At 38.2% G+C, this 13,604-nt stretch overlaps 1 protein-coding gene across 13 annotated transcripts in view; it reads left to right on the forward strand.

The window, feature by feature from the left end:
* The window catches only part of L3MBTL3 (L3MBTL histone methyl-lysine binding protein 3), a 122,884-nt gene extending 109,344 nt beyond the window's left edge, over window positions 1–13,540 (forward strand). For all 13 annotated transcript variants that reach the window (XM_005551804.4, XM_005551807.4, XM_065543387.1 and 10 more), the window contains 3 exons: window positions 5,552–5,721; window positions 5,942–6,004; window positions 11,704–13,540. In XM_005551804.4, coding sequence (XP_005551861.1) covers window positions 5,552–5,721; window positions 5,942–6,004; window positions 11,704–11,847 — 377 coding nt within the window. In that variant the 3' untranslated portion in view covers window positions 11,848–13,540. The remainder of the gene's footprint in view (window positions 1–5,551; window positions 5,722–5,941; window positions 6,005–11,703) is intronic.
* The last annotated feature ends 64 nt before the right edge of the window (window positions 13,541–13,604 follow it).

Here is a 13,604-nt window from a genome sequence, read left to right on the forward strand (position 1 = left end):
GTACAGTTACATACGTGGCAGAGACCTTCCACTGTAACTGGCTTGGAGATGATTGTTGGCGTTCATGCTTCATTATTTTCTTAAGATGAACTTCTAAACTTGGAATCGTGGAGTCAGTGGATGATAACTCAGAAGGAATCTTTTCCAGGTGAGAGAAAAAACTTTTGCCCAAAGCTGCTTCCTTGGAGTGTTTTGTGGTTTCTCTAGCATACCAGTGCATGATGAAGATAAGAATGGGAAACATTCTTTTATCTCACTGGAAGGTAGCATCCATCCAGTCTATCCAGAGAGCATCAGCTGACCCTGATGGAGGTGCACAGGTGCAGGGTCGGTAGAGGCACCTCTTACTGGGACTTTACCAGTGAATATTTGAAATTTGAGTATAAAAGAGATTCTAACAGTACGTTCCTTATACCATGCAGTATCTCATGGCTTGTAGGGCCAGGGATATTGGTGGTACCGTGTTCCAAGACTGGAAGCCACTTTTCAGCTGGTCCTGTCTGACTTGTAGGTAGACTTGGATCTTCAAATTTGGCACATAAAAATCTTTTTATCTTTTTTTCAACAAAACATTGGTATTTATGCCTCTTATGAATGACTAGAGGGTCTTTAGTGTCTGTCTCTTTCTCATACATATGTATAGGCCTCACTGAGAAAATTTTTGTGAAGAAATGTGATTATTTGATTAAACATTAGACTGAGTAGATTAATTTGTTCATAAACATAAGGAATGTTATTATTTTTCTCTGCAGTATACTGTGTCCATTTTAATGTACTGTCACTTTTCTCTTAATTCTTATCTTTCCACTGTTGAGGATGACAGCTTTGGTTCTACAAATAAAATGTATCAGATTGTTGAATCAAGAATCAGGAAGGATGACCATTCCTTCCATACGGTAATTTTAGTTATTCCCAGTCAGCCTAAAATATTTGTACTCATTGTGGAGGCACACAACCTGAAACCAAGTGGGGCGAGTGAGAAAAGAGTTTGGTCACATACCTTTGGTCAATTTTCATCACAGGAAACTTCAGAAATATAGAAAACTTCTCAAAAAGTTTTCTTTTCCATGCATGTCAATGATTTGAGAGGAGGGTGGCAAGAAATAGGGTCCTAGGCAAAGGACGGTGGCTGAAATGTCTTTAGAACACTAGGCTATGTTTCCTGAGTCTCATTGTGCACATTTAAACCTACCCTTCCTCACTCTTGGCACTGAACCAGCTGCTGGAGCCAGAATGTATTTGCATTTATTTTAGCCTGTATCATAACATGTTAAAATGAAAACCTGGAGTCACTTTTCTGGCAGTTCAAGGAATGCAGTACAGATTTGCTCAAATGAAGCTGCTTTCTTTATTCCTTTTGGATTAAAATCATAGGAGGTGGCATGTTCTGTGGCTCATAACATCAGTTAGTGCCGAAGACTCAGCGAAAGGAAGGAAAGTCTTAATGCGAAGGATGCAGAGTTGGTACTAAGATTGGAAAAGCATGTATGTCTAGGCCTATTTATAGTATCAGATTTAAAGACATGCAGAGGCGACCACAAACATAAGGGCTTTGGTGTTTTTAGTCATTTCCTTAGAATGGGTTAGTTATTTTTCTGAGGAACAATGTTCGGAACATTAGAAATGAATTGTAAATAATACAGCGTTTAGCAGAAAATAAAATGAAAATAGAGTAGATCTGCAGTGATAGAATGAACACTGCTGAGTGTTAATAGAACATAAACAGTAATAGGACAAAGACTATAGTTTTGGAAAAGACTAATTATATGGCACCCACTCAGGATACAAATTATAAAGTCAGCCCTATTGTTTTACTGTAGTGTAGAATTGGAAGTCTTACCATTTCATATAAAAATGTCTTATGAAATATGTACAAATATTATATTTCAAATAATAGCTAAGCTCTTTAGAATACCCGAGATTAAAAAGATGTTTTAAGTTACTTTGTATTTTGCTACACAAAAGTTGCTTAAACTCTGGGCAATTCCAAAAGGAAAAGAGAATAAAAACAAACTGTTTCTGGTTTATATATTTGGTTCATAATAGATATTCAATAAAATAGGATGAGGACCTACACCTTTGAGCTTGGCTGGATGAAATGTGGAAAGAGGGATAATGATGGCTTTTTAAAACGTGTTTGAAGATTTGAACTGTTTCATGTGGAGCAGACACTAGAATTTCTCTGTATGAGCTCAATGAGGTAGAACCAGCACCAGTGGGTGTCAGCTCTAATAAAACAGATTTTTGACTCAGCATAGTGACTTTCTAGCATTCAGAGCAATTCAAATTTCAGATTAGGCTAGTTTAAGAATAAATGTATCAGAAAACTGTAACAGAACAGTAAGAAATAAATTTTTAAAAAATTTACCACTTATAACAGCCTCAGGAAACATCTGATACATAGGAATAAGTTTAACAAAAGATGTGCAAGATCTCTACCTGAAAATGACAAAATGTTAATGAGAGACATTAAAGAAGAGCCAAAGAAATCGAGGGATTTTGCTTCTTTGTGGATTGGAAGACTCAATATTGTAAAGAAGTCATTTCTTAACCACATTTATCTATTGGAAGTTTGTCTAGTAGAAATATGTTTGATAGAAAGCCTAATCTAAATCTTAGCGGGGTTTTTTTGTTGTTTTTTTTTTTAAAGCGAATTGTAAAATTGATAATGCAAATGCAGTAGCCATGGCAATCTTGAAAAGACCTACATCACAGACATCAGTATACTTACAAAGTGATAGTAATTAAAGCTATGGATTGGGATACAGAGACCAGTGGGACAAAATATGGAATCTGAAAGACACTGATACGTATGTTAAAACTAGCACTGCAGCACAGTGGGGAAAGGAAGGGATAGTCTTTTCAGTAAATCATGGTTGGAGAATTAAAAATCTATATGGAAAAAATCTATGAATATTGATTCTTGCCTAATATATACACAAGACATAAATATCAGATGGATTGTAGATCTAAACATGAAAGGTAGAGCATAAAGTGTTTAGAGGAAAGCAGAGAAAACTCTTTTTGTGGTCTTGGGGTAAGCACAGGTTTCTTTAATAGACATATAAGATATTTGCCATAAGAGAAAAAAATTAATAAATTAGACATTATTACATTTACTTCTGTTATTCAAAAAACCCTATTAAGAAAGTAAAAAGGAAGGCACGGAGTGGGAGGAGATATTTGTAATACATATTTCCAACAAAGGACTTCTACCCAGAATATATATAGACAACGTGTATAAATCATTAAGAAAAAAGGGAGACAGCTCAATAGAAAGATAGACATAAAACATGAATAAGCCCTTTACAAAATAGCCTCTCTATGTGGACAATAAACATAGGGAAAGATTGTCAATATCATTAGTCATCGAATGCAGTTGTAACCATAATGTGATACCACTATACACCCACTATAATGGTTAAAAAGAAAAAGATAGACAATACCAAGCACTGGTGTGGAAGTGAAGCCATTGGAACTGTCATATGCTGTTGGTAGGTATTGTGCAGTTGTTTTGGAAAGCTGGCAGGATTTCCCAAAGCTTAGTGTACACAAATGCTCTGACCTCAAAGCTTCACTCTTTGGTATATGTGCAATGGAAATACATACATATGTTCAAGAAATTGTTACCGGAAAAGGGTCCTGATCCAGACCTGAGGAGAGGATTCTTGGGTCTCATGCAAGAAAGAATTTGGGGCACGTTCAGAGAGTGAAGTGAGAATGCAAGTTTATTAGGCAAGGAAAGGAATAAAGAATGGCTACTCCAAATGGTTGCCCATTTTTGTGGTTATTTCTTGATGGTATGCTAAACAAGGGGTGGATTCATGCCTCCCCTTTTTAGACCATATAGGGTAACTTCCTGATGTTGACATGGCATTTGTAAACTGTCCTGGCGCTGGTGGGAGTGTAGCAGTGAGGATGACCAGAGGTTACTTGGTTTTGGTGAGTTTTGTCTGGCTTCTTCAACCTGTTTTATCAGCAAGGTCCTTATGACCTGTATCTTGTCCCCATCTCCTGTCTCATCCTGTGACTTAGAATGTCTTAACCATCTGGGAATGCAGTTGTCTCAGACCCAGTAGGTCTCAGCCTCATTTTACCCAGCTCCTGCTCAAGATGGAGTTGCTCTGGTTCAAATGCCTCTGACAAAGTAATCTGTACAAGAATGTTTGTAATAGCACTGTTTGTAATAGCCCCAAATTAAAAACAACTCAGATGCTCATTGTTCATGATCTCCAAATGAATTACAGAGTATTCACAACCACGAAAAACCATACAACAAAGAGAAGGTAACTTCTACTATTCACAACAATGCAAATGAATCTCAGAAACATGCTGTTTAGAGAAAGAAGCCAGATACCCAAGTTTCCATTTTAAATACAATTCCAAAGCGGGTACATGAATCTATGGTGTTAGTAGTCAAGGAAGTGGTCACCTTTGCTTGACAGGTGAGATGTGATTGGAAGTGTGTGCTGGCCACGTTTTGTTTTCAGTCCGGGTGTTGGTTACATGGGTGTGTTCACTTTGTGAAAATTCAGTGAGCTTTACACTTAGTGATTTCTACATCTTTCTGTAGATCATAGAAATACAAAAGCAAGGCTTTTGTGATAGAATTGAGGTGTCCTTGTAACTGAGCTGGTGTGTGAGCAGAGAGGAAACGTAGGGGAGGTGCCTTTCTTCTTAGGTGCTTTGAATACCTAGTTTTCAGAAAAGATTTCTGTTCTAAAGGACCATAAGGAGATGACGATTGACAGCTCTAAGTCAAGCGTCCAGAGGGCAAAAATCCTTTGCTAGAGAATGGCTGTTTTAGGAAAGCAGCCATAAAACTAGGTTTGGATTCAGAAGCTCTAACGTAAAAATAGAATATTCAGTAGGTTTTTTTTTGTTGTTTTAAGAGATGGGACCTTGTCCTGTAGCCCAGGCTGTAGTAAGAATACTTAATAGTTTTAATTTTGATCTGAACAAATTAAAAAATGACAAAAGCATTTGCATTTCTGCTGTTTTATTTTTATTGCAATAATTTCATATCCCTGTCAAAAAACTAAATTGGCTATTTAAGAAATCAGTATGATTAGTAAATAAGAAGTTAAGAAACCAAAGCAAGCCCTGAGACAGAAGGAGAGAAAGGACGCTAACTGTGAATACATGGTAAACACAGGTGTTGGACGTGAGATGCAACTTGGCTATTACCCTTACAACATCCAAAGCAGAAAGGGGAACAAATAAGCAACTTCCTAGGATAAGACTAACTTTCCTTCCCATTAAAAACTTTGAGGCCTGTTTCTTATCTGAAGCATTAAAGAGACAACATTGAACAACATAATGAAGCATATTTTTAGCAATGAGTGCTGTAGCAAATAATATCAGTTGAATTTACAGGCTGTTTTTTATAGTGACCTTCAGTAAAGACAAAGAAGAGCCTATTCAATAGCATAATGCTGAAAGGAACCAATGCTTTAACCACCCCCACCCCAGTCTCATTATCTGGGAGATGCATGGCATTTGGGGCTTGCTGCTTTCAGAGAGTGATTGCCCATTTGTTTTCATTGCCCAGGTGCCCGGGAAGAACCCACCGTCCAGCAGGCACAGCGTCGGTCAGCTGTCTTTCTGTCCTTTAAGTCCCCAATTCCATGTCTGCCCTTGCGCTGGGAGCAGCAAAGCAAACTTCTTCCAACTGTCGCTGGAATCCCTGCCAGTAAAGTTTCCAAATGGAGCACCGACGAGGTATATTTTATTTTCTTTGCTGCCAGACACCAGATACAGGAGTACTGGCTTAAGAGGTGTGGAACATTGAATGTAGGTAGCGTTTAGTCTTTTTTTTCTGAAAGAGAAGAAATCATTCTGAGAGAAATAACTAACGCATCTGGGTTACATGTTTTGAACCTGTAGCATTTAGATTCTGACTATGTTTTTTAACTGGGAATTTTGATATTGCTTTTGACAGGTGTCAGAATTTATACAGAGCTTACCTGGGTGTGAAGAACATGGAAAGGTATTTAAAGATGAAGTAAGTGTTCCACTAAATTGCAATATGTTACTTAATGGGATCAAAGCACTGAAATGCAGTGGATGGTGAAATGTGTGGAACTGGCAGAGTCAAAAAGAGATGGGTTGTGTTGAAATTGACAAATTGATGTATACTAACAGGCAGTATGAATCAGTTGTATAAAAATGTCTTTGTATAAGATGAGATGCAAAAGAATGTTTGTGAGTACCATTTTATGATGCCCCACAGCAGTAACACTAGGCTCCTTCTAAAAAGAAAACCCACAGAACTTAATAGCATGCATTTATACAGTTTATAGTACAGAAGAAGCAGCCAAGGAAAGAAATAAGCAATGTTTTATCTTTTTAATAAAGTGAAATTAGTTTCCATTATTTTATTTTCCAACATCATTCTAACAACATGATTGACTCCATTTGAGGTTTATAATAAGTAATATTAGCATTATGTCTAAAAAAATCCCTTAAGTCATATACATTCCTCAGTAATGTTTATAATAAGATATTTATCACAGTCCACTTTTGGAAGATTATTTCATTAGTTGTTTTCAACTACCTCTCCAAAACTTCAGTATAAGGGGTGATTAAGAATGGTATCACTTACAGCAGTGAGCACTAGAATAAAAAGGAATCTGGTTTCGAACTTTTAATTCTGTAAGCATACAGCAGGAGACCCTTATTCAGTAGAGACCTTGAAAAATAAGCCACTTGCCTGTCATCTCTTCCAAGTAAAGCAGTCAATCACCCCTCTGATTTTGGCTCTGTCTACTCCTGCCAGAAGGCAGAAAGTAGACTGAGTAATCTCAGAAGGTTTTCTCCAACATCTGCTGTCTACAGTTACACGCATACACACCTTGTTTGCCCCTATGTGTAAAGCTCAACTGTTAAGAACAGCACACTTTCAGTTGTATGGCAGGAGTGTAGACACAGCTAACAATCCAGCCACCAGTTATCAGTGTTGTTATACTGTGAGGTATAATTTATGCATTAGAGGAAAGCCTGTTAAAATGCACAAGGATCTGATTTCCAACATCCTTTTTCTGATTTATGTTCTTATTGTGCAAATGTTTTATTTTCTCTCGATTCGATCTTTAATTGGCAGTTACTCAGATTTTCTTTCCCTGAGTCCTAAGTGTCTTCACTGACATTCTGAATTCATTTTCTGGTTTTTTTCTCTCTCTTTTTTTTTTAATCAAGATGGAGTCTTGCTCTTCTAGCCTGGGCTAGAGTGCTCACTGCAACCTCTGCCTCTCAGGTTCAAGCGATTCTCCTGCCCCAGCCACCCAAGTAGCTGGGATTACAGGTGCCCACCACCACACTCAGCTAATTTTTTTGTATTTTTAGTAGAGACTTGGTTTCACCATGTGTTGACCAGGCTGGTCTGGAACTCCTGACCTCGGGTGATCTGCCTACCTCGGCCTCCCAAAGTGCAGAGATTACAGGCATGAGCCACTATGCTCAGCCTGAATTCATTTTCTATCGCTAGCGGACATAGAGCCACATAGGGAGCTGTTGGTCTGTCTTGGAAAGTGTCACGTAGTCATTACCTTTGAAAATAAGAAAGCATTTTTGAAAATAAATTTATAATGCATCTCTTTTATAACTTCTGTTTTTTATTCTATTGATATCTAGATAATCCATATAGGTTTGCTCTATTATTCAGTTTAAGTAAGATTCAAGTCTAAATTCAAAATGATACGGTATTTCTTTGAGTAATTTTTTTATTCATGGCAAATTGTCTTTGGAGATGTTCCTCAGTTACCAAATACCCTCAAAGCCAGATCCTTCTCTAGAGGAGTGAGATAGTTAATATTGTCTGTCGATATCTATTACTCACTCATTCACACCGTCATTCATTCATCTTGTGCACATTTTTTAAATTCCGACCATGTGTATGTTACTTCGTGTCATGCTCTTGTGAGAAGGATGATTCGAAAATAGTAAAACCCAATCCTTGTTCTCAAGTGTCTCACAAAGTCAGTGGGTTTGGGTTTTGAGTCCTACAAGTAAACCATAGGACAAATCTAACTGAAGTCTTATAAATCATCTCTAAAAGGCAAAGTACAAGTATTCAGATAGGCTCTTCTTGGAAATTATCCTTGACTTCTCTCTTACACACGCCACATCTCATCTGTTGAAAATCCTATTCGGTGTATCTTTGAAACATATAAAACCCTATCACTCTACTGCACCACCACCCTGGTCTGCGCCGCCATCCTCTCCCACTTGGATGAGTGCAGTAACCTCCAAACTCATTTTCCTGGTTCTGTTTTTGCTCCTCTGCAGTCTATTCCCAGCACAGCCAAGGTGACCCTGCTGAAACCTAAGTCAAACCATGTCACTCCTCTGTTCAGATCCTTCCAATAGCTTCATCTCTCAATCAGAATAAAAGCAGAAGTCCTTATAAGGGCCTGCAGTGTGATACCTCGTTACCTCTCTTGCCCCTGGCTCTTTGTTTGCTCTGCCCCTCACGGGTCTACACGCTGGCCTCCTTGCTGTTCCTCTGATTGTCCAGGCTTGCTTCCGCTCCTCCTTCCGCACAGAACGCTCTTCCTCCAGATCTTCATGTGGCTCACTTCTGCTCAGATGCCAGCTTACCAATTAGTCCTGCCCTGACTTTCTGACTTAAAAATTGCTTCTTGGCGCCACACATGCATCCCTGCTCCTGCTGTCCATTCATCTTCCTAGTCAGCTCTGTTTAATCATAGCACAAATCACCTTTTTTTTTTTTTTTTGGAAACAGAGGCTCGTTCTGTCACCCAGGCTGGAGTATAGTGGCACAATCTCAGCTCACTACAACCTCTGCCTCCCAGGTTCAAGTGCTTCTCATACCTCAGCCTCCCAAGTAGCTGGAACTGCAGGTGCGCGCCACCACACCCAGCTAATTTTTGTATTTTTAGTAGAGATGTGGTTTCACCATGTTGGCCACGCTAGTCTTGAACTCCTGACTTCAAGTGATCCACTGACCTCAGCCTCCCAAAGTGCTGGAATTACAGGCATGAGCCACTGCTCCTGGCCAACATGAGTCACTTTCTAACTTACTGATTAATTGGCTTACTTAGTATGTTTATTGGCTTATGGTCTGTCTACCACTTCTAGAATGTAAACTGCACAAAAAGTTTTTTGCTTGCTTGTTTTTGTTTTATTTGTTTTATTCCCTGCCATATGTCTAGGCCCAAGAAGAGTGTATGGAATATAATAGACATTCAATATATTTTTATTGAGTCAATACACTCATGCCTTTACACTCTGAGAAAGACTCATTCAGACAGAGCATGTCACTGTGGTTTCAAGTTAAGGCATTGGAAAAGAACAAATAGTGCACAGTGAAAAGGGCAGTGAAATGGAAGGCAAGAGCTCCTGAATTCCATATCCCTCTCCCTCGTTTGGGGCCATTAGCAAGACACGTAGGGTCTGGAATTATAGCATTATATATGCATTGCAGAAGCTAATAAAAAAAAGTAAGCCTTGTAATACATTGCAGTGGTCACTGTTGTTCTTAGGGTCTACTTTCTTGAATAAAGTTTACTTCCTTCCAGTAAAGGCTTATTCTTATGGCCACATGTCAGAGCAACCTGTATGTAATAAAGAGTTTAGAAGTAGCCTCAAGATTTTTTTTTTCTAGTGTATGTAACCTTATAAATAACAACCTACCAAAATGTATCCTTCCTGTCCCACTTTTAACTTCAAATCCCAGCCACTAAGTTCTCTGAATGTTTCTTTTCATCAGTCACCTGTTGTGTTATACTCTTACATAGTTTCAGAAGGAGACTTGGTGTCTGCCGCAAGCCTTCAGTAGGGCCAAGATTATAATAAACCAATCAGTCTTTGTAGTGGGCTCTTTGGGAATGTCAGTGGACACTTTCATTAATGACTTAGAAGACTTCTACAGGCTATCCATTGTACTAAGGTCTGCTTTGGTTGAGCAAAATGTTAATAGATCTGCCTTTCTTCCTGACCTTGCTTTATCAGAGGGCTGTCATAGCACAAGCAAATGAGAACAGACGAAATGTTTCCAAAAAACAGGAGAACATTTCTCATACCTGCCGCTTAACGGTGTTGCGCTTGGAGATTAACATTGGAACAATTTTTCCTTCTAGTTTACAACAGCAGGATGTCTTTTTACTGAAATTAGCACACTTTTTCCATATAATTGTTACTTGAAGAAGTTGTCTAAGATGACTCCAGTTCTTGCTGATGAAGCATTTAGGCAGTCTATATTTACAAGTCTTTCATTTTTAAAGGAGAGAGGGAAATCTTAAGAAGTAGCTATTTAATTATATCAGCCTTTGTTTAGAGAACTGTTAGCGGCATTTAGAGTTGTCTTAGTTTGCTAGGGCCACCATAACAATGCCAACCACAAACCGGTGGCTTAAATAGCAGAAATGCATTGTCTCGCAGTTCTAGAAGCTGAGAATCTGAAGAAGGCTAGAAGTCAGGGGGTTGGCAGAGTTGCTTCCTCCCGCAGGCTGTGAGGAAAGGATCTCTCCTGGGCTTGACTTGTAGCCTCTCCTTGACTTGTAGATGGTTGTCTCTCGTTGGGTCTTTACGTTGCCTTCCCTCTATGTGTGTCTCTCCAGATCTCTCCTTTTTATGAGGATACCAGTCATAATTGGATTAGGCACCCAGCCTACTCCAGTGTGGCCTCAGCTTAACCAGTTACCTCTGCCTTGACCCTATTTCCAAATAAAAGTGACATTCTGAGGTACTGGGGGTCAGGACATCAACATACGAATTTGTGACAGGGACACCATTCATCCCATAACAGAGTGCATTGCTGTCAAGGTTTCTGATGTTCTAAGGCAGAGAACAAACGTGCATTTGACTTTTTGTATAAGGTGGGAAAACTGAAAGGGAAACTTTTTTTTTTTTTTTAAGGTGACAAAGTTACCTAAGAGCTGAAAGACTGTTTCTTTGCTCTGCCCAGTAAGCCAGACATCTTCTTCATAGCATTTTATCTTTTAACCTAAAAGATGTGTTGTACCTTTGAACTTCCAGAGAATAGTAGCCTATTTTTCAGAAGCATAGACTTTTGTCTTAGAAGATGCCCAGAGAGAGGAAGGGTCTTTCTCATGGTTACCCTACCCGAGTATTAGAAGAACCACCTTAAAGTCAGTGACTCTCAACACCAGCCTCACATTCACTGTTTGATTGCCCCTGTTAGTAAATGCTTTTCTTCAGTGTGTAAAGACTAACTGTGGCCACACTAGAAATAAGTGTTATCTTTCTGATTTTCTTCATGGTGGAAGGCTAATTTTGAAAAAAAAAAAAAAAAAAAGTTGGAATTAGCTGATATGTATTTCTGAATTATTTTATGTCCACTAACATTCATGTACCTGTCACCTCTTCTAATTTTAAAAACTGCCATGATAAAAACTAGACTTTGGCCACCCTGAATTTTTCCATATTCTTCTTAACTCTACACCTAATTCAGAGTGATCGCAGGAAGGTATGAGTACCTTCTATTTTCCTGTGGGCTGATTTTTCAGGGGAATTAGTTTACTTTGTTCCCAGTCCACTTTTGAGTGTGTCGTTGTGGATAAAAAAGGTCCATATATCAAGAAATGTCATTGCACACATGAACTTCTGTGTGTGCTTTTTTAGCATTGCTATGTAGAAGACAGCTGATAATGTAACCTTGAATATTTTCTACAGCACTGCATCTTGTTAATCCACATTCTGTTGTTTTTTCCCCCATTTTAGCAAATTGATGGAGAAGCATTTCTACTTATGACTCAAACAGACATTGTTAAAATTATGAGCATTAAACTGGGCCCTGCTCTCAAAATTTTCAATTCCATCCTAATGTTCAAAGCTGCAGAGAAGAATTCTCACAATGAACTTTGAAGATGGTGAATTCTGAATACCATCAGCATTCTGCTTTAAAGCTCATGTTTTATTCAAAGCACAAGGACGGTTATAACTCCTAAATGGGAAGTCTCCAAAACTCAAAAGAGCAACACTATCGGATTATTTATATTCCTCAAGAGACAATATATATGAATTCTTATGAAAGTGCTTGAGCTTTTAACCAGGTACTGTCTAACAACAGTCATCTTTTGGTTCTGTTCACTGAGCTAAATTTATCTTTGTAAATCTTTTTGAGTCTGGGGGGCGGGGGGAAAGGGGGACTTCATTAATTATTTATGGTAATGGGGGGGCAGAGTAAGAACTTTTGGCATTTTGTAAACATTGTTGAATTCTCTTTCATGTACACTGTTTCTTTTTCAATACTTTCAGAAACCTTTTTATATAATCAAATTTCAATTTAAACCAAATTAGTCAAAACCTGGCTAAGTTTAGCCGGTAGGACTGTTATCTGTATTGTTAATTTTGTGCCATATTTTGAATTGCAACATTATGCTAAGTATAACTTTGCAAGTCATGATATTGCCTAACTGCTTGTCATAATTGTCAGGGCTGAATAGTTGTAAGAGTGACTTTTCTTTGAATCAGTGTTTTTCCTTTTGCACGCATTATGAAATGTTAAACAAATTACTTTTCACCAGCATCTTTACTATAATTACCAAAAACGTGTATATAAAAGAATGGAATTGAAAAATAAAATATATAAACATAAATAAATTAGGTAGTGTATTTGAGTGGCATCAGTCTCACGCATCTTGGTGCCCCCGTGTTGACAAGAGCCAGATGATATCAGAGGAGTATGCAGTTGGATGCAGTTATGGTTGGGGGGATGTTTGTGAGGGTCTTGAACTATTTATGAGATGATCTTGAGCTTCTAATTGTCATTGAGGAAACTGTGGTGCTTTACAGAGACTGAGAGCTCATTCTGTCAACAGAAACACTAATCTCTCAAGAGCCCTGTCTCAGGTCATGCATTGTCCTCCAAACCCAAAGGTTTTTTTCAGGGTTGGCTGAAGAGCTAGTGTCCAGTGTCGTGGTTTTACTGAAAAGGCAAGGTGTGAAGGAGCAACTTCATTTGACACAAAATCTGAAATTCTCACAGATCAGGGAGGTGATTTCCCAAAGTAATTAGCCAAGAACCTCCATCTTGGAAGGATTCCTTTTTCTGTAGAATACTTTGCCTCGATATATAAGCATACAGATGCACTTTAAATGAAAACCCTTGATTATAAATTGATAGCTGGTAGTGTTTCTTTTGCAAGAATGCATTTCTAAGGCAAAAGGTAAATTATTTTGTCCGTCTTTTGATGTACTTTCTGATTCCAGGATTGGATATTTATTCAAGGACTATTTTAAAAATAGAAAGTAAGTTTGTAGCATGCTGTCTGAATTCTGGGGGAAGTTCCACCTCTTCTTTAGTTGCTTTCGTTTTTTATGATGTAGGACTTCCTTTGATGTCCCTGTTGGAAGTCCATTAGCAGTCCTTTGCATTTGTCAATTCAAGGTAAAACAGGGTCAGTGACATCTACAGTGTCCCAGTCATTTATTTGCATGAATCTGCTTAAATAAGTTTTTTGTTGTTGTTTTTTTCTTTTTTATGTTTTGTTCAGAATTTGTACATTCAAGTTGTACTTGTTATATCTGATATGAATGAAATAAAATCTTAATTGCAGATGCTTTTTACATATGTATGATTTTTAAGAAAGCTTCTCAAATAGGGGAGGCAGCACAAGAGC

This window comes from Macaca fascicularis, chromosome 4, assembly GCF_037993035.2.
Source record: "Macaca fascicularis isolate 582-1 chromosome 4, T2T-MFA8v1.1".
NCBI classification, from domain to species: Eukaryota; Metazoa; Chordata; class Mammalia; order Primates; family Cercopithecidae; genus Macaca; species Macaca fascicularis.